The sequence below is a fragment of the Saccostrea echinata genome, unplaced genomic scaffold (assembly GCF_033153115.1).
Source record: "Saccostrea echinata isolate AGI-Se365-2 ecotype Australia unplaced genomic scaffold, CSIRO_AGI_Sech_v1 ptg000003l, whole genome shotgun sequence".
Classification (NCBI taxonomy): domain Eukaryota; kingdom Metazoa; phylum Mollusca; class Bivalvia; order Ostreida; family Ostreidae; genus Saccostrea; species Saccostrea echinata.
The window spans coordinates 10,487,488-10,512,833 of NW_026889752.1; the positions used below are offsets into that span (position 1 = coordinate 10,487,488).

General features: G+C 35.1%; 1 protein-coding gene across 2 annotated transcripts in view; it reads left to right on the forward strand.

The window, feature by feature from the left end:
* Nucleotides 1-25,346, forward strand: part of LOC133178566 (E3 ubiquitin-protein ligase RNF213-like) — a 92,771-nt gene that overhangs the window by 28,921 nt on the left and 38,504 nt on the right. The window contains exons 13-31 of one of the 2 annotated variants that reach the window (XM_061313280.1): nt 466-649; nt 7,109-7,426; nt 7,802-7,982; nt 8,255-8,657; nt 8,976-9,129; nt 9,321-9,538; nt 9,712-9,864; nt 10,191-10,352; nt 10,527-11,169; nt 11,905-12,070; nt 17,708-17,841; nt 18,258-18,332; nt 21,369-21,475; nt 21,721-21,862; nt 21,974-22,172; nt 24,172-24,415; nt 24,675-24,821; nt 24,941-25,043; nt 25,175-25,340. In XM_061313280.1, the coding sequence (XP_061169264.1) occupies nt 466-649; nt 7,109-7,426; nt 7,802-7,982; nt 8,255-8,657; nt 8,976-9,129; nt 9,321-9,538; nt 9,712-9,864; nt 10,191-10,352; nt 10,527-11,169; nt 11,905-12,070; nt 17,708-17,841; nt 18,258-18,332; nt 21,369-21,475; nt 21,721-21,862; nt 21,974-22,172; nt 24,172-24,415; nt 24,675-24,821; nt 24,941-25,043; nt 25,175-25,340 (3,899 nt within the window). Of the gene's footprint in view, nt 1-465; nt 650-7,108; nt 7,427-7,801; nt 7,983-8,254; nt 8,658-8,975; nt 9,130-9,320; nt 9,539-9,711; nt 9,865-10,190; nt 10,353-10,526; nt 11,170-11,904; nt 12,071-17,707; nt 17,842-18,257; nt 18,333-21,368; nt 21,476-21,720; nt 21,863-21,973; nt 22,173-24,171; nt 24,416-24,674; nt 24,822-24,940; nt 25,044-25,174; nt 25,341-25,346 lie in introns of those variants that run through there. The other variant, XM_061313279.1, reaches the window with a different exon arrangement.

Below are 25,346 nucleotides of genomic sequence, written 5' to 3' on the forward strand. Positions count from 1 at the left end.
TTGTAAACTGTAAATGTGGCAGGTATAGAAATATTCTGAGAAATGAAAGAGTATGTAAATTTTGTCAAAAAACTAAAGGTATTCTTTGTATTGAAAATGAAGTTCATTTTATTGAATATTGTGATCTGTACATGTATAATGATAGTAGAAAAAGCTGTCAAACATCAAAATATCTCTTCTTTTTGGGAAATATAAAAAACTTGTTTCAGTATGGAGAATCAAATATCTTAAATGCTTTGGCAAAGTAAGTTTTTTTTCTAGTTTCTAGCTTTCAAAAGAAGAAATGTTTTTATGAAGTCTCAAGAAGGTTGATATATAATACTTGTATAATACAAAAATTGTAATGATAAAGATGTTATATTTTGTTTTATTGCTTGAACCTGACTATGCAATCATGTGGCCTTGAAATACTCTAATAAATATATTGAGTATTCTGTTGTTATAAATCCTGTCTTTAATTTACAGGTTGTTGAAAAGGGTTGCAGGTTGAATGACACAATTCTTAATAGTAAAGGTGTGGATCGATATGGAATTATTCTATCCAGACACTTTGAAGCAATGTGGAAAAAGAAAAGCTCAGATGGAAGACAGTCCTTGCTGCAGTTCACTTTATCCTGGCCTTCATTTTTCCACTTTCTCAATATGTTCTGTAAGTTTCAAAAGATAAAGACAAGTTAAGATATTTTTAGCTCCTCTGAGCCAAAGGCTCAAAGAGCTAATGCTGGCCATTTGTGCGGTGTGCGTAAAATTTTTGGAAAATAGGCCATATCTCAAGAACCTCTTAGTCAATTTTTTTCAAATTTGTCACAGAGTATCCTTGGCCAAGGGCTTTCATTTATACTAAAACTAGGGATGTGTCCCTTAAACAAGGGGAGATAATTAGAGAAATAAAAACAAAAGTAGTGGTTGCTAAAAAGTCTTCTTCTTAAGAACCACTGGGCAGATTATCACCAAACTTACATAAAAGGATGAGGATATGTTGTACAGGGATTTATCAGTACCTTCACAGGAGTCGAAATTCGGCCCCATTCCTGATTGAAAATGAGTTTGGTTTTTCCCAATTTGGCAGTTTTTTTCCCAATTGGTGAACAATTCTTTTATATTTAATTATCTTGGAAAAACACAAAGTAAAATTGTCAGATTGTCTGTGATTTTCCTCTATTTAACTCACTTAGCAAAGCTACAGTCATGTTCACATGTTTAAAAACACTGTAAACATCGCCAACTTTTAATCTGAATTTCCTCCATTTTTCTGAAAATGGTGATATTTTGTAATAATTCAGATTTGTTAATTAAATTTCCACCTACTCAACTGATCTACGAGTGAATAGTAAGAACTGTAGGCATTATTTCAGATAGAAAAATATATTTTCAATGCATTTTTACGTATTGAAAGGACTTTAAGAAGATGTGCACTTAGTATCATTTTTTGCAGAAGGTTTATAATCTCCAGAAACAGATTCTAATGACCTAATTGGAATCTTGTACACACATGTATTACCCTAAGTTGTATAAAGACTTTATACTCATTGAAGTCAAATATACTTTTATTAGTCTATTATTCATAATTGATCTTGTATGATGAAGTTGGAACATATTTAGTTGTCTGTTTGGTTGCTGAAATGTTAAATGAATTACACCTGAATACATGAGGTAAGCAACATTTTTCATTTTTCCCAATTTCATCAAAAAACCTATAATTTTTTCCCAATTCCCAAAAAAAGGCTTTTCACAAAATAGGCTGATAAATCCCCGTTGTAGATTAAATATTGTTCAAGGCATCACCCTGGGGCAAAGGGCGTGGTCTGAAGGTCACTTCAAAGTTGACCAAAATTTATGTTTTGTTAAATCATTGATATTTTGCTTACTATAAGGCCTAGGATCATCAAATCTTGTCAGTTGATGCATCTTTGGATTTCATATCATGTTGACTCAAAAGTAGGTCATGGTGACCTACTTTCTGAATTTTGCAGGTATTCATTTTCAGTTTAAGTTTGATGCATAACTTGAATACTTTGAAGCCTATGATCATCAAAACTTGTCAGTTTATGCATCATGGGACCTTGAAGTGTGTCATCCATAAAGTAGGTCACCTTGATCTACTTTCTGAATTTTATGGCTAATCATTTTCTAAACACTAAAGGTCATTATTTCATATATTAAGAGGTTTAGAATCATCAAACCTTGTAAGTTGATGCACCTGGGGGCCTTAAAACAGATTTATCAAAAAGTAGGTCACAGTGACCTACTTTTGGGATTTTACAGGTATTCATGTTCAAATTGTTTTAGAGCATATTTTGGACACTTTGAAGCATAGGATCATCAAACTTTGTCAGTTAATGCGTCTCGAGTCCTTGGAGTATTTCAACTAAAACGTAGGTCACCTTGACCTTCTTTTGCAATTTCATGGCTTAATTTAAATATTTTGGATACTAATTGGCGTAGAATAATCAAATTTTGTCAGTTGATGCATGTTGAGTCCTCCGAGTGTATCGACCAAAAAGTAAGTCACCGTGACCTACTTTTTGCAATTTCATGGCTTAATTTGAATATTTTTGATACTAGTTGGCTTGGAATCATCAAACTTTGTCAGTTGATGCATCTTGGGTACCTAGAGTGTGTCAACCAAAAACCAGGTCTCCATGACCTTCTTTTGGAATTTGATGGCTTTTCCAGTTACTAATTGGCTTAGAATCCAGTTGATGCATTTTGGGTCCTCAGAGTGTGTCAACCAAAGAGAAGGTCACTGTGACCTACTTTTGGAATTTGATGGCTTTTTAGCTCACTTCAACGAAGTTGGGGGAGCTTATGTAATACCCTCGGCGTCGGTGTCGGCGTCCCAGGTTAAGGTTTTTGGAGCAGTTTTCTTTTCAAGTACTTCTATGGCCTATATTAGTCAGAGATGCATGGAGGATGCTTCTAGTGTGTTTCATTGTACCAGTCAAGGTTTCAGATGCTGCAATTTCAGCTAAAGAATGACCAGGTTAATGTTTTTGGAGCAGGTTAAAGTTTTTGGAGCAGGTTAAAGTTTTTGGAGCAGGTCTCATTTCCAAGTAACTATAAGCTCTATATTGACCAAACTTGCATGGATGATACAGCTAAGGATGCACACTACTGAACTTGCTTCGGATGCTGGATCTGACCTACATTTTCCGGATGAGTGACTAGGTTAAGGTTTTTGGAGTAGATCTCATTTCCAAGTAACTATAAGCCCTATATTGACCAAACTTGCATGGATGATACATCTAAGGATGCACACTACTGGACTAAACTTGCATGGATGATACAGCTTTGGATGCTGGATCTGACCTATATTTTCCGGATGAGTGACCAGGTTAAAGTTTTTGAAGCAGATGTCATATCCAAGTAACTATAAACCCTATATTGACCAAACTTGCATGGATGATACATCTTAGGATTCACACTACTGGACTTGCTTCAGATGCTGGATCTGACCTATATTTTCCAGATGAGTGACCAGATTAAAGTTTTTAGAGCAGATCTCATTTCCAAGTAACTATAAGGCCTATCTGAACCAAACTTGCATGGATGATGCATCAAGGGACCAACAATCTCAAAACTTGCTTCGGATGCTGGATTTGACTTACATTTTCTGAATGAGTGTCTAGTTTTAAGTTTTCAGATAAGTCCATTCCCAAGTAACTGCAAGCCCTATCAGACCAAAATTGCATAAATTTTGCATCTAGGGATGCACACTCCTAGATTATTAGTTTAGTGTGGGACTTTGCCTTACTTAAAGACAACATTCGTTGAGGTGAGCTCTGTAATCTCTGATTACCTATGTTTTCAATGACTAATTGGCTTAGAATCATCAAACTCTGTCACTTGATGCATTTTGGGTCCTCGGAGTGTGTCAACCAAAAAGTAGGTCACCTTGACCTACTTTTTGAATTTGAGGGTTATTTCAGATAGTAATTGGCTTAGAATCATCAAACTATGTCAGTTGATGCATCTTGGGTCCTCAAAGTGTTTCAATTTAAAAGTAGGTCACAGTGACCTACAGTCCCTGAAACGTTCTACTTTCCCACTTGAACGATGAGCGAACGCTGAACGAACGGTGAACGAACGGTGAACGAACGCTGAACAAACGCAGAGCGAACGGTGAGTGAACGATGTGTGAACGCTGAACGCAACTTGGTGAACAATGTGTGAATGATGAACGGTGAGCGAATGCAGAACGCGAACGGAGCACAAACGCGAGCGCAAAGTGAACGGTGAACGCAAGATGAACGATTTATTTGGAATGCCTCTGATATTTTCCTTGCATTGAAACTATTCTATTGTATTCGAATGTCTGGTGCTAAAAAAATAAATAAATGATAAATAAATAAACAAATCAATGAAAATTGTCCTAAGAAAGACGATACATGCACATTAAGTAAAATTATTAATTTAAGTTTCTTACAATATTTTCTGCATATATGTACGATGTTTAAATTCAACTTTTTGATAACACAATTTTTATCGCTGTAAAACATTGTAATTGTTACCGAACGCTGTAGTATAACAGAAGAAATGAAATTAATCTAGTTGTAAAATAAATATGTTTATTCTTATTTGATATATAAAACCATTACAAATAATGTGGATTTTAGAGGAGAAAACTACGGACTAGTCTTGTAGAATGAATTACAACGGTTGTAACAACCATACAAGGCGATTCCGTGTAAAATAATGAGAATTTTTTTTTTTTTTTTTTTTTTTTTTTTCCAAAGGTATGTGGACATATTGCATAAATACACTCGTAGTTTAAAAACTTTAATGCAATAATATATTTATGTGTCAGTTTTAATTTTTATGATGACTTATTGAGCAGACTTCTACATGTATCTGTAGACATTTCCCGGCCATGATTATACTCGGACAAGATGATACAAAGAGGCAATCAAATTATTTGTTATATATTAAATTTTCACAACTTGATATTAAAGTAATATGCTGTCATAGTTTTTATTAAACAGACAAATGAGAGAGAGAGAGAAAGAGAGAAATTCGGTTTTAGCCCCCCCCCTTTCCTCAAATGTTTGTACCTATATCAAACAAAAATTCTAATTTTTTTCTAAATATATCAGGCAGTGAAAGTAACCATCTTTTATCAACAAATCCATTTGTTTTACAGTCATAATCGGTTTTTATTTTCCTGCTTCAAGTTCACACAAAGTCCACGTGCTTGACCTGTCAATCAAAATCATTCGACACTGTGCAGGTGTGAAAGTCTCGTCACACCGAAGGCAAAGTGTTAGTATTTCCAAAAAGTTTTAACATTTTTCTTATCATTTCTAGATCTGATTCCAACATTTCTATAAAAAAAAACTAAAAAAATCAATGAATAAAATACATTGGGAATAAATACTTGAAATAATTAAGCCGCTTGAATTTGAAACATACTCCCTACCAATTTAAAATATCACCGCCGGCACATGTATATTTTGAACTACTATTGTTTAATGACTTTGTTTAGATGCATGTTTGTTTTGAGACTGAAATTTTTGTGCTGCAAAACACATTAACTTCTTTTTAAATGTTAATTAAAATGTACTGGATATACTAACTAAGTAACCGATTTAAGGGAAAGGGGGGGGGGGGGGGGGGCTCTTAATAATATCGAATGACAAACATATAAAGTTACGGTGAAAAATATCATTACTGGAGAATCACCTTGGTTATATAAATGATAATCATGTTATAAAGGTATTTTTCTCTCTCTAATTAAAGACTTTATATATGTAAAGTAGAAAAAGAATTCTTTAATGTATTGCATTTTAAACAAATATTTTTTTTAAACCACACTATCAATTTAATTCGCTCTAAAGATATTTAATTAATTGGATATCCACAGTACTGTTTATCATTCTCAGAACAAGTTCTAACATGTATTTCTGTATTATTTGAAAAAAATGTGACAGAAATAAATATTTTCGTAATTTTTGCTGCAGTTGGTAAATTAATTGACTTCATTGACAATTATTATCTATCCATTAACGATTTGTCGTCTTGAACATAACAACAAAATATTGCAGTGCTTGAAGTATCAGTATTTTGCCCCTATTTAAATTTAAGTTTTCAGCATCGTTCTACATAGGTACATACTGCACATGTACTTATAACAACATTTATTTTCCAGATAAATTTTATAAATAATCTAACAGCTAAGTTAGAATAATAAAAATAAATACTGTAGATAATTTTTTTCCCATGAAATAATGATTCTTTAAACATGGTATGTTATTTATTAAATTCAAAACCGGTAAATCCTTACTTAAAAAAAGATATGTCCTTTCACTTCGGAGTTCCGAATGACACTGAAGGCTGAACGATAAGTGAGTGCTGAATGCAAGGTGAACGCAAAGTAAATGAACGAGGAGCGAACGGTGAATGCACGCTGAACGAACGGGGAACGAACGTTGAGCGAACGGAAAAATGGGAAAGTAGAACGTTTCAGGGACTGTACATTTGGAATTTATTTGCTATTTCAGATACTAATTGGCTTAGAATCATCAAATTTTGTCAGTTGATGCATTTTGAGTCCTCTGAGTGTATCAACCAAAAAGTAGGTCACTGTGACCTACTTTTGCAACTTCATGGCTAAATTTAAATATTTCAGATACTAATTGGCTTGGAATTATCAAACTTTGTCACTTGTTGCCATGCTGACCTACTTCTGGAATTTCAAGGCTTTATCCATATATATAGGTTACCAAGAGACTTAAAACAGAAGAGATTATAGGTTAATATACAATTTTCAGAAGAGCGATTCTAAGCCCTTGGGCCTCTTGTATAAATTGTGAAGTCCATAACAGTTACTTTTGATAATCTAAAAAAGTTTTGAAAATTAATGGTAAAATTTTGTAAATGTGTCTCAAATATGATAATTTGGTGTGGATTTCATATAAAAAATATTGATAAGGCTAGCAATGAATTTGAATAAATTATGTCTATTTTGAATTATAGTTTTCTTTAAAATTAGAGAACAGACAATATAGTGGGGAAAAAAATCATATTCTTGGGAATTAGAACTTGCATTAATTTGAAAGCAATGTTTTGTTGGGGATTCATGTTTTACAAAAAGGCTACCCTATATTTCCAGATCACCAGGAAAAGAAGTCCAAACTCCTCTCCAAAGACAGTGGGGGTTTGTTGATAAGTGCAGCAGGACAAGTGTGGAATGCATATGAGGAGCTACAGACTGGAGAAATTACTGTCAACAATTTTCATCTCGTTCAAGAAAACCAGGAAAACTTCCTCAAAATCATAAAGATCATGATTGAAAGGGATCTGAAAGATTGTGCCTTCAGTGAAAATCTTACTGTCTCTTTGATAGAAGTAAGAGAGAAAGAAATCACCCATTTTGAGAGTATTTTGTGTGATGTTGGAATTTTCACAGAAATGTGTCAGCATTTTGAAGGTAAAATTCAGCAATATCTTGTTACTGATAAATAATAAACTGATCTGTAATAAGAATAGCACAGTAGTTTGAAAAGTGAATTTTTTAATAACATGCATATGGTAACTTCTCATCTCATTAATAGTACAGTTGAGCTTCATTTTCTCTAACACGGATATCTTGAGTACCATGGATATGCGGAAGTAATTTGATAGCCCCAGCTACTTATTTTTAAGTATTTTACCCTGGATATCTCAAATCCTTGGTTATCTTGAAGTTTTCTCACCCAGCCCCATTGAATTTGAGATATTAACGAGGTTTGACTGTATATTGTCTTAAACTAGAATGATGCTGTCACTTTGAGAATTCTTGAAATTACAAACATTTTTTTTGAAGTGGACACCCTGGCATATGATGAAGCTCTATCAACATTCAGAGATTTGAAGGGACATAAGATTTCCAGTCTCTGTAAGCCTGCAACCTTAAATAAAATAGAAGATGTTGAGTCCTATGTGCCCCAGATATGTGCATTCAGTGTAGATGAGGAGGTTTTAGAAATCATTCCAAAAATGCTGAAGTAAGTTCTTTGCTCTGTGCAGGAGGCAATTTTTTTTATGTTAATATATAGTGAGAATGATAAAAAATCTAAGCAATACTTGTGTGAAATGAGCACAATCAAAGCAAACACCTGATGTTATAGTGAAATGATGTGTTACCTGTACATGTATATATATAAGTCAAACAAATGACTGTTTTGCATGTTGATTTGGAAAAACCCATTTGTTTGTTCATATAAAAAATTTTTACTTAAAAATGAAAAATAAAAATGCTTCATCTATACAAATGTAGGTGCAGTAAAGGAACCCTCTTCATGAAACTCTGGGAAAGGAGAGGTAGAAAATGTGTGCAAGATAAACAAGGAGTACCCTTGACAACAGAGGAAGTGATCTCAATGGTCTGGGAACCAGTTTACGAAAATCTCCAGAACATCACAAAGCAAATAAGAGATGGCACAATGCTATTCACGGTGTTCCAGAAACATTTTGGGAAAATGCATGATGACAATTTAGTCAAGGAACTTCAACACTTATCCCCAGATGGTGATAGAGATTGGATAGAGAAGAGAATGGAGCAGATTCGAGAACATAGAACAGTCCAGCAGTGTGTTGAAGGAGCCAGTGTTATCATGAATGTAGTGGAGACTTACAGATTGGAGGGAAATTTTGATCAAGTGAATTTGATTGTTGAATTGGTATGTACAGTTTCATTCTAGAGGCAAATGACATATTACTGTAAACACCACAAATTTTCAATGTAGAAATATGAAAGATTTATAATTTTACCATTAATTTATCTTAGATGTATTAATCTTAAAGTTAGGATTTTGGTATTATGTACCTCTCTTTGGTACCTTAAAACGTCTCTCTGTTCAGTTTTAGATTTGGAATGACAATAAAAATACTATTTAAGCAAGTACATATCAAGACTATACCACTAAAATACTTGTAAAAGTACTAGGTAGTGATAAATCAGTTAACTTCATTGTATGCATTTGTTTTTGATGAATTAGGCTAGAGGAAAGGATATTGCAATGAACAAACTAGACAAGGATTTGATAAAGGCAACTGTGAGTTTGAAAGGAATGACGAGGGAACAAGCACATTGTTTGGGGGCATTTATGGATTGTAAACCTCTGGTGGAATGGATTAGGGAGTCTATGAAATGTAGGATATATAGAATAAATTTAGAATTTACAACCTTGATATATCTCAAATACTTCAATATCTCAGTTTTTTTTTTCTCAATCCCATCATCTTCAATATTACTAAATTTGACTTAATTTAAATTTTCTACAGGATAGAATAAAACTTTTCAGATTATTTCTGTGACAATTCTTTGAATTTTTCTTATTTAGCTCTCCAAGAGTTGAAGGTGTTTGTTGACCTTGCCAGTATCTCAGCTGGTGAAGGTGACATGGAGGTCGCCAAGGTCAAATGTCTTCATGCTGCAACAACTGGATATGCTCCGTTGATTTTCACCTTGGATGAAAAATGTGACTCAAAGATGTTCCTAGAGAAATGTGAACTTGTATGGAAAGAGCTGGCCTCAGATCCAAAATTACCGGAAAAGTTGGCAAGTCCTTGATTGCATTACGGTCTTGTAATGAGAGTCATGTGCTTATTGCTGATTTAAATAGTCGGTTTAATATTGTCTAAGATTTTATTGTAAATCAAGAAGTATAGGAAGATTTCTATTAATAGGTATGTTGAGTTGACATTACTTGTACACTGTACTTGTACTTGTAGATTGACACAAAGAGACAGTTGGAATGGCTCAACAGTGTGAAATCTGCCCAGGGTTCAGTGGAGGTGACATCAATGAGACAAGCAGAGGCCATCAACTCTGTAGGAATATACATGGTGGGAAAGATTGATGCAAATCTACACAAGGAAAAACCTGTGAGTATGAAGAAGCTATAGTTATTTAATATAGTCATCAAAAACATAACATTTCTTTTAAAAGTATATTTATTATAGCAATTTTCAAATTGAGTGCTGCGTGAAAATAATTTCAACTTACATACTGCATTGAATTTGATATTTGAAACGTGAAACTTGTACTGTTTCAAGTTGGTTTATGTACTACCAGATCTACATGCATAAACAAACAAAATGGTAGCACAGAGAATATGTACTGTGCAGTTTTTTTGCAAGCACATAATGGGTCTCTTCAAACTGTCCTTGAAGGTTTGAGATAATAAGATTTTACTGTAATTTTTCTTCAGACATTGGAGGATGTACTACAGCTGCATGTTCAGGAGGACAATGAAGGTTCTAGGCTGAGGAAGAAATACAAGTATAAAGAGCTACAGGAACTCCAGAGTAAACTCATGCTGGTGGCTGGCAAGGCAGAGATGGGAAAAGATGATGTGGAAAGATTTACTAGTGTAAGAGATAGCCATTACTGCTGTATGAAAATGATAAATATTCATTAAAAATTACTCATGTTAAATCTACTAGCAGGCGAACAGATACAGTAAATGTTATACTTTATTGCATATTCAGTCTTCCTCATAACAGAATTTCAGTGTTATAGTTGCATTGATAATTTATTTTTGCAGGTTTTTGATGCTGTTGTACGACTTTGCAATGTGTACATCAAACTTGTGTCCTCTGGTTGTGTGCTGTTCTCAAATTGGCAGGCCAGATTTCTTTGTGACCCTGAAAGGAGAGTGTGTGCCTTTGTCAAATTTGGAAGTGGGGAGGGGTGCACCCAGTTAAAGGGAAGAAAAACTGAGGAGGAAGATGTCAGCACTATAATTCCTAGACTTGCCAAATTCATGGAAAACTGTTTGGAAAAATGGCTAAAATATATTGACCAGAAAAGGGATGAGTATCACCACCTAAATTTTTTCACTATAGACCAAATGGTGATTTTGCAAAGGGAGCTGGTTTTAATGGGAGGTGAGGTAGAACCAAATGATTTTATTTACCCATTGTTATCAATTGTCAAACATGACTGTACAAAGATGGATTTGATTGGTGCCCTGAAAAAGGCCAAAGGTGATGTATCCCAAAAAGAGGCTGAACAGGAAGTTGAAATGACAGAAGATGAGGTGGAAGACGCAGGTGATTCAGATGATGAAAGCCAGACAAAGGCCATTGCAAAATTCATTTCAGCCATAATGGATTCTGGTTACTCTGAGAAGCTAGCCAGAGAAGCTTTGAGAAAGGGCATGATTGATCCTGAAGAAATTGATGAAGGTAATAATACATATAGGTTGCAATTGGAAGTTAAAAATCAATTGAATTAATATTGTCATGAATTGTATTTCATACATTATGGTTGTGGCTAACATTGTAAATAAAACAAGGGTACATCATCACTTTATGTATAAGGGAGGAGTCATTCTCTCTCTGTCTAACACATGAATTTTATGTACTGTATATACTCGCCTTTAAGTCGGTGTTTTGGGAGTTAAATTTTGGTCCAAAACTCTATGTCCGACTTATAGACGAGTCCTAAAAAGATTAGTATTTTTCTGGACGGCAAAATGTAGTATTTTATAATCATTTCCCACTATTATCGTTGAACAAAGTCTGGATATTATATATCATTTATGTATTCTAAAATTATACATAAAGTACAAGTATTTACATATTTTAATAACTTTATTTCTATCTTAAGTGTGCATTATGTATTTTTCTTAATGATTTAAAATTAAATATCAATTAAATAAATAAACTTTTTCTAAAAATATTAATTGAAACCAGATTAAATCATCATAGCATTGATTTTAAATTGTCAACTGATTCTGGCAAAAAATTGTACCGACTTAAAAGCTGGCCAATGGCAAATCCCTCCAAAATATCCTCAAAAAATACAACCGACTTATAGGCGGACAGACTTATAGGTGAGTATATATGGTAATTCTCCATGAAATATGTGAGGAATACTCATGAGCTGTACCAACGTAGGACAACATTAAATATTAACAGGTATAGTGTGGTGCATGGAGCATGAGGATGAGGCAGAGATGGAGGTAGAAGCTAGTGAGGAGCAGGTAGAAGTGGTTGTTGAGGACTACGAGGGCTGGACAAAATCTGACAAGTCTATCTCCACTATGACCCAGAATATCCTGTCTGATCTCCAGTACAACAAGGAGTAAGGGGATTTTTTTTTTATATCTCTTTATCAAAGGAGGATGGGAAGAAAGCTAAGAAATCTGAAGAAAAAAAAATAGAAGAAAATAAATTTCATTAGACAGGGATTTATCAGTACCTTCTCAGGGGCCGAAATTCGGGCCCATTCGAAATTGAAAATGAGTTTAGTTTTTCCCAATTTGGCAGTATTTTTTCCCAATTGGCAAACAATGCTTTTATACTTAATTATCTTGGAAAAACACAAGGAAAATTGTCAGATTGTCTGTAATTTTCATCTGTTTAAGTCATTTAGCAAAGCTACAGTCATGACACATGTCTAAAAACACTGTAAAAACATCGCCAACTTTCCGAATTTCCTCCGTTTTTCTGAAAATGGTGATATTGTGTAATTATATAGATTTATTAAGTTATTTCTACATACTCAATTGATCTATGAGTGAATGGTAAGGACTGTAGGCATTATTTCAAATAGAAAAATATATTTTCAATGCATTAATACATATTAAAAGAGGACTTTGAGAAAATATATACTTGCAGGAGGTTTATATTTTCCAGAAACAGATTCTGTAATGACCTAAATTGGAGTCTCATACACACATGTACTACCCTAAGTTGTATAAACACTTTATACTCATTGAAGTCAATTTTACTTTTGTTAGTCTGTTATTCATAATTGATCTTGTATGAAGTTGGATCATATATTATAATTGTCTGTTTGGTTGCCCAAATTAGAGTTCATGCTGAAATATTAAATGAATTACACCTGAATACATGATTTAAGCAACATTTTTAATTTTTCCCAATTTCATCAAAAAAGCCGATAATTTTTTCCCAATTCCCCAAAAATGGCGTTTCCCAATATAGGCTGATAAATCCCTGTTAGAGACCATCATGCCATTTTCCATAAAATTTTGTTTGCATTTTGCTCCTACATGTAGGTAATCAAATTGAATATACTTTGCTTTATGTTTGTGACATGATATGTGCATGATCTTTGATGAAAAGGAAAGGGGGGGGGGCTTGATTGACCCTTCCTATGTTATAGAGTCTTAATCCCTTTCAGTTGAGAATGGTGGCAAAATTTGGAAATATTGATGTTTTTATGCTTTACTGTAGAATAAAGACAATTCAATTGATAAAATCTCAAAATTCAAGATTATTACCAGTAATAAAAAGCAATGAAAAATTCAATCTGTATGATCTTTAGGAATTTGTAAATTTAATCTAGGGGGAAAGAGTCATTTTTCAATAGGGACAGGTCCTTTTACCAGACCTGCATGCAACAGATATTTTATTATTAAATATTTGGCGAAGGGGGGGGGGGGGGGCTTAGATTTATGCATACTAATTGTAATGATGCTTATTTTTTATTGACCTATAGTAAACATCAGAATATAGAAAGATATATACAATAATGTATTTCATTCTAAAGTAAGGTCATTGCATAGTTCAAGGGGAATTAACCAGTACTATTACAAGTGCCAAAGAGTAATCTCCCTTTTACTTCCACTTCCTGTTTTGCTTATGAAGAGCAGACGGCATCAAAAGAATTGATTGAAAGGTTGCAAATGATTGTTTTAATCACTTGGGGTAAAGGATATTTTATGAGAACATAAGACTTTTACAAATGGAGGTAAGCTGAATAATCTTGCAACAAAATGACTAAAATTTCACCAATATTTCTTGCTGGAAGTAAAAAAATTCATGTTTTGATCAAATCAAATCTCCTCCTCATAATCATTATTGACACTGGATTTTTATCCAAAAAAAAAAAAAATCATTGTTATCCAATATTTTCTCATTTATATTTTATTATTATCAATGACAGTGGTTTTCTGCAATATGGGAATGGGGTAATTGATGGTTTGAAATTAAAGATAATCTTTGAAATAATGTGAGGGTATATTTTATAGATTCAGATAACTCATGTACTGTTAGCAAATTTTTAATGCTGCTGTTGTATCTTCAGTTGGCAGAATATACATTTCACATCCTATAATACTCCTTATTTTGCCTATAAGGTCACATGACATGTATAGACAACTTTCACATTCTTAAAAATTATCTCCGAGTCGATCTTTGTGTTGGCATAACACTCATTTTTCTCACTATATCCTTTGAAATTTACCTGTAAACATTTAAAACCTTTAAATGCTTTTAGACTATTTTGTACTGTTCCTGTATTGCCACAATCTCCTATGCAGAGTTGTCGTTCGTTCCTCTCTCAGACACCTCTGCAATGGGCTCGCGTCAAAATTTTTGACATAAAGTAGAAAACATGATATTCCAAGGATTATTTCAAATTAAACAATTAGATCTAGTTCTAGATCTATTTAGAAAAAATCTACATTAAAAGACAAATATTAGCGCAAGTATTATTCATAATGAATTAAAACAACTGCACTATTTTCCGTGCTTACAACTGTGATATACGCGAGCCAACGACAGAGGTGAATGTATGAGCCGATGGTAGAGAGTGGTATTGCCATAGTATAGGGCATGAAAGAAAACATGATAATGATTGTATACATACTTAGTATATAGATTTGTTAGACACTACCCCATAAAGTTAGTAATATTACAGATAGGGGTGAAACGATACGCCTCCTTCACGATACGATACGTATCGTAAATTTTTGTCATGATACGGTTATTTTCGATACGATACATTTTGATTCATGGAAACAAATTCTACGTTGTTTAATTTTTTATTTTACTAATAACAGAACTTAACTGATGTGAAAATTGACTAGCATAAAGTGAGTTAAGTGACTTTAAGTGTAGTACACAAAATTGACTAGACTAAATTGAATCTACAAAGGAATCAAGAGTTTTTCCTCCTTAAATTTGGCAAGTAAAACAATGAAAAGTAGGAACAAATTCTAAAAAAAACAACATTTGACAATACACTATATGTGACCAATAATCCCTTCATCCTAACAAGTCATCTGGGATAATGATATTAGACTTCAAAAAAATAAGAGTGTCAACATTTTCTGGAGACAAAACTGCTCTCTGTGCATTCACTATGTCCCCGGCAGTGGAGAACACCCGTTCAGATGCTACAGATGTAGCAGGGATAGCCAGATAATATCTTGCCATCTTGGACAGAATTGGGTAGGTATGCTTGTGTTCATTCCACCATTCCAATGGACAGCTTGTAGTAGGTACTGGTTTCTCTGATCTGTACATTTTCAACTCTGCTTGTAATAGTTGTTGTGGGCTTTTGGGTGGTTCAACATGTGTCACAAATACATCACCAAACAGGTCATCAATAGCACTAACTGGGGTAGACTTCTTCAAGGGAGGCTCCCTATCACCATCTGAATCTGGTGAGGGTAACATGGGAAGTTCAGGTAAAGAAGGAAGTGAAGGCTCCTCTTGTAAGTCTGGTTCCTGTTTTATAGGCACTGGCTGTAAAAACAAAAGACACTCATTGCCCTATATTAAATTTAGAATTTATACTTTTATCAGAATATATTTTTAATCATTTTGAAATCTCAAATAATTTTCATTGTTCAATTATAAATTTACATGTATATCAGACATTATTGAAACATAAAACTTTGTGTATTCTTTTTACTGATATTTGTGGAAGTAGTCATTTAAAAAAAAAAAGAAAGAAAAAATTGGAAAAAACTTCATACTTGAGAATAGTCAAAGTCCTGTGCATGTGATTCTAAACTCTGGAAAATTGATATCCTCTTTTCGTCAGTTATATATGGGAGGGTTTTAAACCGAGGATCCAAAGCTGAACTCTGTAGGAGGAAGTCAAGCATGTCGGGGTCTGTGTACCTAAAGTGAGAGACATATTAATATAAACCAGATATTTTATAACATTTCATTCTTCAATAAATTTGTTTGAAGCTATTAAGTGGATGCAAATAAATTTTATTTAACTTGTTATTTTGTGATGTTTAATTTTTTTAAATTTTTAATACATTATTTTCTAAAACTGAAAACTTGAATTTATAAGTACCTCTGTTTTAAGTCTTCAAGGATAGTGTTCTTTACATTTTTGATAACAGACGAGTCACTATCTCTCACAGCCAACTGCCTCATTAACATCTCCTTCAGTGGGTGTATAAGTGATATGGTAGGGTGATGAGTGTCGCACATCAACGTAGTCACTGTCTTAAGGGGTTTCAAGACCACCACAAGATCCTCAAGAATTTTTGTCTCTTCTTCTGAGACAGTCACTACGTCTTTCAAGTTTTTCTTGACCTCTTTTGAAAGAAGGGCTGCGATTATTCAGGCTGCTGTTCAGAATATCTGGCAACCCTATCATATGTACTGTTCCATCGAGTCTGAACATCAATGATTAACTTGTGTGATGGAAGTTCAAGAACATTCTGCTGTGTTGCAAATATTGTTGATGCTGTAGAACTTCGATGAAAAAATCCCACTATACGCCTTACACGTGCAAGTATTTTATCTAGCTGAGTGATTTTAACACCTCTCTGTGTGGCAAGATTTACAGTGTGAGCAAAACATCATATATGTGGATGCACACCATCTGCTATGGACACACCTGACACAATATTACTTGCATTGTCTGTTGTCACAGCAATAGGTTTTTGTCGCTTTAGATTCCAGAAATCTATGGCATTCTCTAACACTTTTGCTAGGTTCTCTCCTGTGTGAGACTCAGGGAGTTGCTTTGCTTGCAAGGTGTAGTTGACCATGGAGAAATTAGGGTCTAAGAAGTGTGCTGTGATTGCTATGTAAGACTGTGTGGCTCTAGAAGTCCAACCATCTGTAGTAAGTGAGATATTCTCAGCAGTCTTCAGGCTATCTCTAATTCTCTGGGTTATTGCAGATTTGATTGAAGGAATTACAGTTTGAGCAAAGTAGGTTCTGCTAGGCACTTCATATCTTGGTTCTAGTGTATTGATAAGATATCTAAATCCATCATTGTCAACAACAGAAAAGGGTCTCATGTCTTTGGCTATAAACCCACCAATAGCTTTTGTTATGTTTACTGACCTAGGGGATTTCAAAGTTAACTTTGTTTTGAAACTTAGTACATCCTGAAGTCTGAGTTGACCGGATGGAGTTGTTGATTTAGACGAGTCTGCCTGATCATTATTGTTTTCCGATTTCACCTCTTCAGTAATCGGTGTTTTAGAACAAGCAGATGCAGATACATCTATGCCATGTTTTCGTTTTAAGTGTGTAGACATGTTACTTGTGTTGCCTGCTTTGTAACTTATGTCTGTTAGGCATATCCTGCAGACTGTACGTTGTGCATCGTTTTCTTTCATAGGGAATCCGAAATGCTTCCAAACTGGCGAACGAAATTTCGCAGGTGGGTCTTTTAATTTTAAAACGTCTTCAGTACATTGCAATTTGTGCGAATTCATCGAATTGTTGTTTGCGTCAGTCATCTTGTTTAAAAAGCGTGTTTTATGTATGTCGATCCCGATTGATTTCCGATCCCGAACTAAAAATGAACCGAACCGAAAATTGAGATTTTGTACCGTGTATCAAACCGAGAAAAAATACCGTGATGAACCTATACCGCGGTGAACCGTTTCACTCCTAATTACAGAGGGAAAATGATGGGTTATGCCAATCGACCCCCGATTGACCCTGCAAAGAATATAACTTTTGTAAAGGTGAAAATCATCTATTGTAGCACCGCAGCAGACACCCTTATTCCAGACCTAGAACAGTTGTGGGAGGAATTCTTATCCTCCATTTCTTCCAGTGTGTCAGACTATCTCAGTGTGGAACATCTGGGGATCATTCTCAGGAGACTCACAGAAACTGGTCTGTACAGTACACATGTACCTAATATATTGATCAGCAGAATTTGTGATAACAAGAGTGCTATGATGTTTGTAATAAGCTTACAAGTACAGTTGAAATTTGTTATCTCAAACTTTGATATCTCCAATACCATGGGTATGTTGGAGCGAGTTGAAGCCAACCACTTTTTCTTCATATTATTCTTTTATATGTTTCCTTAACCTTGAAATCTCAAATCATTGGATATATGAAAGGTTTTACTGGGTCTTATTGAATTTGAGATAGCAAGGTTTGACTGTAGTTAGAGTTTATGCAGTGATCAGATCTTCATTTTTCAAGTATCTTGTGTTTTACTGTTTATAATATGACAATTTTTAATGTATGAATAAATTACACACTGAATGATTTAATCAACCTAAGGTTTTGATTGTTTTTAGAAACATTTTGTGTTCAACGCCCTTTCCTACCTTGCTTTGAGAGAGGTGTTCCAAATCTGTTACTCTGTCCCCAAGGTACGTATTTGATTATATTACTATAAAACAGGTGTCATCATTGGTATTTTTCATCAGTTGAAATTAGATAGACGTCAAAAGTCCTATTTTAGACCGGTACCCTTTGTTTGTCTGCCCAGCTATCATGCTCTTGTGTGATGCAATATCTTGAGCACCGTTAAATAACTCAAGTTTCTCCAAACATTAAAATGACAGTCACTTAATATTTATTTAACACACACATAGGTGAAGATTTAAGAAAGCCATTGCTCAAATTGCAATATTAAAGGACTATATTCTGTAGTGGCCAGTATCTGCCCCCAAAATAAAACTTTGATGGAGAAATCTTTAATTATGTTCTAAACCAGGTGGATATTTGCAGACTTCAAAGCATTAAATATTTTTATCAACTATGACATCATTAGTTAGATATGACGTCAATAAAATGACGTTAATTCCAAATTGCAATGATTTTGAGAGAAAATAGTGTATTTTACGTCAGTATTTTGATTGGAAATTATCGAGCGCAGGTCTGCTCAGACTAGATCTTTTGATATAATGTATAGAATGTTAATATCAAAGAAATATGTGAATATGGTACCTGAGCAAGCTTGCGCTCTATAAATACTATAGTCAAATTTGAACAAACTCTGTGCATTTTGGCCTCTATTTTAAAAATAACGGAAATCCAAATAGTTTGTGACGTCACAGAGACAAGAAAAGCCAACTATTTTTTCCAATTTCATAATATATTGTCTTAATTTGGATTATTTTATACAATATATGCACTTTTGCTCATTTCAAGAGATTTTCAAAATTTGACTATTATGGGGGCAGGAGTACGCCCTTACCGTGTATAGTTCTTTCAAGATTATTGATTTGAGAGTACTGCAAGGTTTTTCTGACTTTTGTCAGATTTTTAGCTCACCTCAACAAAGTTGGGAGAGCTTATGTAATACCCTCAGCATCAGTGTCCCAGGTTAAAGTTTTTGGTGCAATTTTCTATCAAGTACTCTATGCCCTATATTAATCAGAAATGCATGGAGGATTTAAGTTCTTAGAGCAGGTTAAAGTTTTTGGAGCAGGTCTCATTTCCAAGTAACTATAAGCCCTATATTGACCAATTAAACTTGCATGGATGATATATGTCTAATGATGCCCACTACTGGACTTGCTTCGGATGCTGGATCTGACCTACATTTTCTGGATGAGTGACCAGGTTAAAGTTTTTGGAGCAGATGTCATTTCCAAGTAACTATAAGCCCTATATTGACCAAACTTGCATGGATGATACTTCTAAGGATGCACACTACTGGACTTGCTTCGGATTCTGTATCTGACTTACATTTTCTGGATGAGTGACCAGGTTAAAGTTTTTGGAGCAGGTCTCATTTCCAAGTAACTACAATAAAACTTGTTGAATCCGGATGTTGTGCATTCCGGCATGTTGTTCAGTCCGGCGTAATATTTTAGTCCCTTGAATTTTCTTTATAATTTATGTTTAATAAATGTTGTTCAATCCGGATCTTGCCTATTCTGTAAACTGGCCGCTATTTGAAGAACTAACTGCTCATAATTAGTACAAATTATCTCCTCTAATCCGGCCACTTATTTTTACCTGTGCCCGCTGGTCATTAGAGAAGTCTCGCGTGGGGTAATTATTGTCCCATTAATGATCTATCCTGTATCGACAGTTTAGATTTTAACAAACGTGATTAAAAAAAAATCATCGATGGCTCAAGTAGGGCGAGGAAACTCGCAAAAGAACGAGTGATAGTGATGGTTGCTTGTAGCATGTCTGTAGAAAAACTTGGAGGCTTATTCATGACCTCCTTTCTACTTTCGTTTTGCGTGCTCGACGTGCAATTTGAATTACTTCCCTTTGTGTCGCTAGTTTACAACAACCTTAACGACAGAAGATTTTGGTCCAGTATTCATTATAACATTTGAAATAAACAAATACCGTGTCTAAATATTCAATTTTAAAAGAAAGAAATTAATAAGGAATCTGTCCTTAACAAAATAATATTTACAGCTTCGATGAGGTTTTGGAGCGTGTTCAAAAAATTTAACGATTTTCAAATTTAATAAATGACCAAGAGATATAAAACTTAAACAGAAATGAAAATTCTGAAGAACAAACAAAGTTCAAAACAAACAAAATTGACGATTTTTTCAAGTGAAACCTAAAAAATGACACATTTGATAAATCATTTATTTACCACTCTTTGTTTATATCTATGTAATTTTTAACTTGCTATAACGGTTCAATTTTCTCCAATCCGGATGTTGTCTAATCCGGCGAAAAATTTTGGAACCACTGGTCACCAGATTAGACAAGTTTTGCTGTATAAGCCCTATATTGACCAAACTTGCATGGATGATGCATCTAAGGATGCACACTACCACCCTTGCTTCAGATGCTGGATCTGACCTACATTTTCTGGATGAGTGACCAGGTAAAAATTTTTGGAGCAGGTCTCATTTCAAGTACTTATAGGCCTTATTTTGACCAAACTTGCATGGATGATACATCTAAGGATGCACACTACCACACTTGCTTTGGATGCTGGATCTGACCGAATGAGTGACCAGGTTAAAGTTTTTGGAGCAGGTCTCATTTCCAAGTAACTATTAGCCCTATATTGACCAAACTTGCATGGATGATACATCTTAGGATGCACACTACTGGACTTGCTTCGGATGCTGTATCTGACCTACATTTTCTGGATGAGTGACCAAGTTAAAATAAACTATAAGGGCTATCAGAACCAAACTTGCAAGGATGATGCATCACAGGATGAACACTCTCAAATTTTCTCCAGATGCTGGATATGACTTACATTTTCCAGATGAGTGACCAGTTTGAAGTTTTTAGGTAAGTCCATTCCCAAGTAACTGCAAGCCCTATCGTACCAAAATTTCATAAATGTCACATCTGGGGATGCACACTACTAGATTATTAGTTTGAGACTTTGCCTTACTTAAAGACAACATTCGTTGAGGTGAGCTCTGTAATCTCTGATTACCTATGTTTTAGTTTGAATTTGTTTTCAGATGAGATTTTAAATACCGTGCTGACAATATACAGCCATGATCCGGACCAGCCTCTTCCTCAGTCGGATGAGATCCTGATGTGTACTCCACACACCACTCTGGATGAGGTCAGTTTATTGGGTGGAAAGATCTTAATAAAGAAGATTAGACCATTTTGTTGATAAAATGTACACAAAAGCATATTATATACTTATTAGGTAGCTAAAATTATTGATTATTCTGGTAGAAAGGGTAAAAATTGTGACTTGACATAACATCATTATCAGGATGAGAGATCTGGAGTACATGAAAAAATTATCTCATTTCTTAAAAAAAAGTTTACTAAATTTAGTAGTTGATGCTTTTTTCTTAGGTGGAGATATTTTGGAGGAGAGCTGTACTAGACACAACAGACAGAATCCATTGTTTGGTCAATGGTGACCTTCTGGATTATGAAGTCAGTGATAAAGGGGAAAGAAGACTGGAACATCACATGCAGAAAGCTGTAGAACTCGGTAGTTATTCAAAACCCAACTGAAGCCTTAATATTTAAAAAAAGTTGTTGTTCAGGTTTATCATTCTTTGAATATTTATTATCATCATCCTGTATTTCAATATTTCTGCAGAAATTCCCTACAAACTAGTGGTAGTCTGTAGCACAGAGAGGGAGTATCACTCCAGAATTGTGGCAGCTTTGGACAAATACAGACGCCCCCCTCTTCCTCTGATGACACATGACAACATGACAAAATATATCAAAGATAAGCTGACGTTTGACATCAGGAGACCAAGTGCTACCCCTGCAGCTGAAGCTGACTTTGAACAGTATGTAGTGTATTGATAATGTTTTTATTAAACTTGTACAACAATTTTAAGACAATTGAATTGCTAAATTACTGACTGTAAGTTAATTATCTTAATTCAAATGTATTTTTGTGCCCAAAAATGTTGCCTAGGGTCATTGCTGATCCTTTGCTCACAAAATATATTTTTTAAGCTTGTCATTCATAATGTTGTGTAGAAAAAGACATTAATTGGCAAAGGTAAATGGTAAGAAATGTTTGTCTTTTTCTCATCAAACTTTTTAGCTCACCTGAGCCGAAGGCTCAAGTGAGCTTTTCTGATCACATTTTGTCCGTCGTCCGTCCGTCCGTCCGTCTGTCTGTCTGTCTGTCTGTCTGTCTGTCCGTCCGTAAACTTTTCACATTTTTGACTTCTTCTCAAGAACCACTGGGCCAATTTTGACCAAACTTGGTACAAAGCATCCTTGGGTGAAGGGGAATTTAAATTGTTAAAATGAAGGGCCAAGTCCCCTCACAAGGGGAGATAATCAAGAGAAGACAAAAATAGGGTGGGGTCATTAAAAAATCTTCTTCTCAAGAACCACAGGGCCAGTAAAGCTGAAACTTATATGGAAGCATCCTGGGGTAGTGTAGATTCTAAATTGTTCAAATCATGACCCCCGGGGGTAGGGCGGGGCCACAATGTGGAATCAATGTTTTACATAGAAATATATAGGAAAAATCTTTAAAAATCTTCTTCTCAAGAACCACTGGGCCAGAAAAGCTGAAACTTATGTGGAAGCATCCTGGGGTAGTGTAGATTCTAAATTATAAAAATCATGACCCCCGGGGGTAGGGCGGGGCCACAATAGGGAATCCAAGTTTTACATTGAAATATATAGGAAAAATCTTTAAAAATCTTCTTCTCAAGAACCACTGAGCCAGAAAAGCTGAAACTTATGTGGAAGCATCCTGGGATAGTGTAGATTCTAAATTGTTCAAATCATGACCCCCGGGGATAGGGCGCTGCCACAATAGGGAATCCAAGTTTTACATTGAAATATATAGGAAAAATCTTTAAAAATCTTCTCAAGAACCACTGGACCAGAAAAACTGAAACTTATGTGGAAGCATCCTGGGATAGTGTAGATTCTAAATTGTTCAAATCATGACCCCCGGGGGTAGGGCAGGGCCACAATAGGGAATCCAAGTTTTACATTGAAATATATAGGGAAAATTTTAAAAATCTTCTTCTCAAGAACCACTGAGCCAGAAAAGCTGAAACTTATGTGGAAGCATCCTGGGGTAGTGTAGATTCTAAATTGTTCAAATCATGACCCCCCGGGGGTAGGGCGGGGCCACAATAGAGAATCCAAGTTTTACATTGAAATATATAGGAAAAATCTTTGAAAATCTTCTCAAGAACCACTGAGCCAGAAAAGCTGAAACTTATGTGGAAGCATCCTGGGATAGTGTAGATTCTAAATTGTTCAAATCATGACCCCCGGGGGTAGGGCGGGGCCACAATAGGGATACAAGTTCTACATTGAAATATATAGGAAGAATCTTTAAAAATTTCTTCTCAAGAACCACTGAGCCAAAAAAGCTGAAACTTATGTGGAAGCATCCTGGGATAGTGTAGATTCTAAATTGTTCAAATCATGACCCCGGGGGTAGGGCGGGGCCACAATAGGGAAACATTGAAATATATAGGAAAAATCTTTAAAAATCTTCTCAAGAACCACTGGACCAGAAAAACTGAAACTTATGTGGAAGCATCCTGAGATAGTGTTGATTCTAAATTGTTAAAATCATGACCCCCGGGGGTAGGGCGGGGCCACAATAGGTATTACAAGGGGGGAAGTCTGGTAATGAACAGCATGGCCAAAGTTACTCAGGTGAGCGATGTGGCCCATTGGCCTCTTGTTTGAATAAAGAATGATGCAAATAAGCAGTAGACTGGTTTACATGAAAACATGCAGAATGTGGATATTATACATGTAAACATTAATTTATTTGTGTTGATTGTTCTTGCTCAATAGCTGCACAGTCAGAGTGGTGAAATCATGGAGAGCTGGAGTTGGGAAGAGTTTACACAAGAAAAGATTGGCTGAAAAACTCCATGGTCTACACAGTGGAGTGATCAGAAGCAAAAAGGCAGTGGTGTCTCTCCCGTTACACGAGAGGGAAATCACCATTGATGACATCATGGGTGTTCTCCTGGAGAACACATTGCATCCTGGGAAAATAGAACCAAGGCTGTTCCACATTGATCTTTCTCATGAGGTAAGGTTAATTTGTTGTTATAAAATGTATATTATCTTATGTAATAAACTCTAACCCCCCCCCCCCATCCCCACCCCTCACCCCCACCCCCCAAAAAAATCAATTGAAGATTCAAACTAAATTAAAGTCTGAGAAGTCTCATATTTTAAAAAAGGACCAAACAGTCCTTAAAAAGGAAATATTTTTTTATAAGAATTTTGCATTTGCAATTACTGTATATTGACTTATATCAAATTCTCTATAATAATTAAATGTTCAGGTCCAGGATGGAGTGGACTACCTGTTGTTCCAGTTACTGATCCTGGGCTGTCTGACCAACAGTACTGGACATGTGTGGAGGAAGCTGCCCTATGACCTTTACATCGTGGAGACCATGCCACTACTGGCCAGGGACTTTCAAGAACAGGTCAGATTCCTCCTCTTCTGCTGAAGAACTTTTATGGCCTTGAAATCTTTTATTCTTTCTTATTCTTTCTGACTATGGAAAAGGGGTGCGTGATTGTAAAATTACTTTGCTTTTTACAGAGAGGCTATATAAAATGCATGCATAGATGCCTGGACATTCTTCCTGATGTGACCTGTCGATCTCCTCAAGAAAGTCTGAAGAAATACCAAGGAAATGCTCCAGGTATTGCATTTTTTTTTCAGCCATCAACACCAGTGCAGATTATAATACAGTATAAAAAGAAATATATACTTGTACTTGTAGTTCAGTTTCATGTGCCTTAATGTACAATGCATTATTTAATCTGTTTATAGATATTGGACAGCATGACTTACTGTTTGACCGGAAGGAGTTTGAGAGCAATGTTTTCCAGAGGCCGTTCCAGTATCTGTACAGACTGGACATGAATCGAGGCTTGGGGGACGTAAATTTGAGGAGGACAGAGGGAAACCCCCAAACCTGTCTACAGACACTGCTCAAGTAATC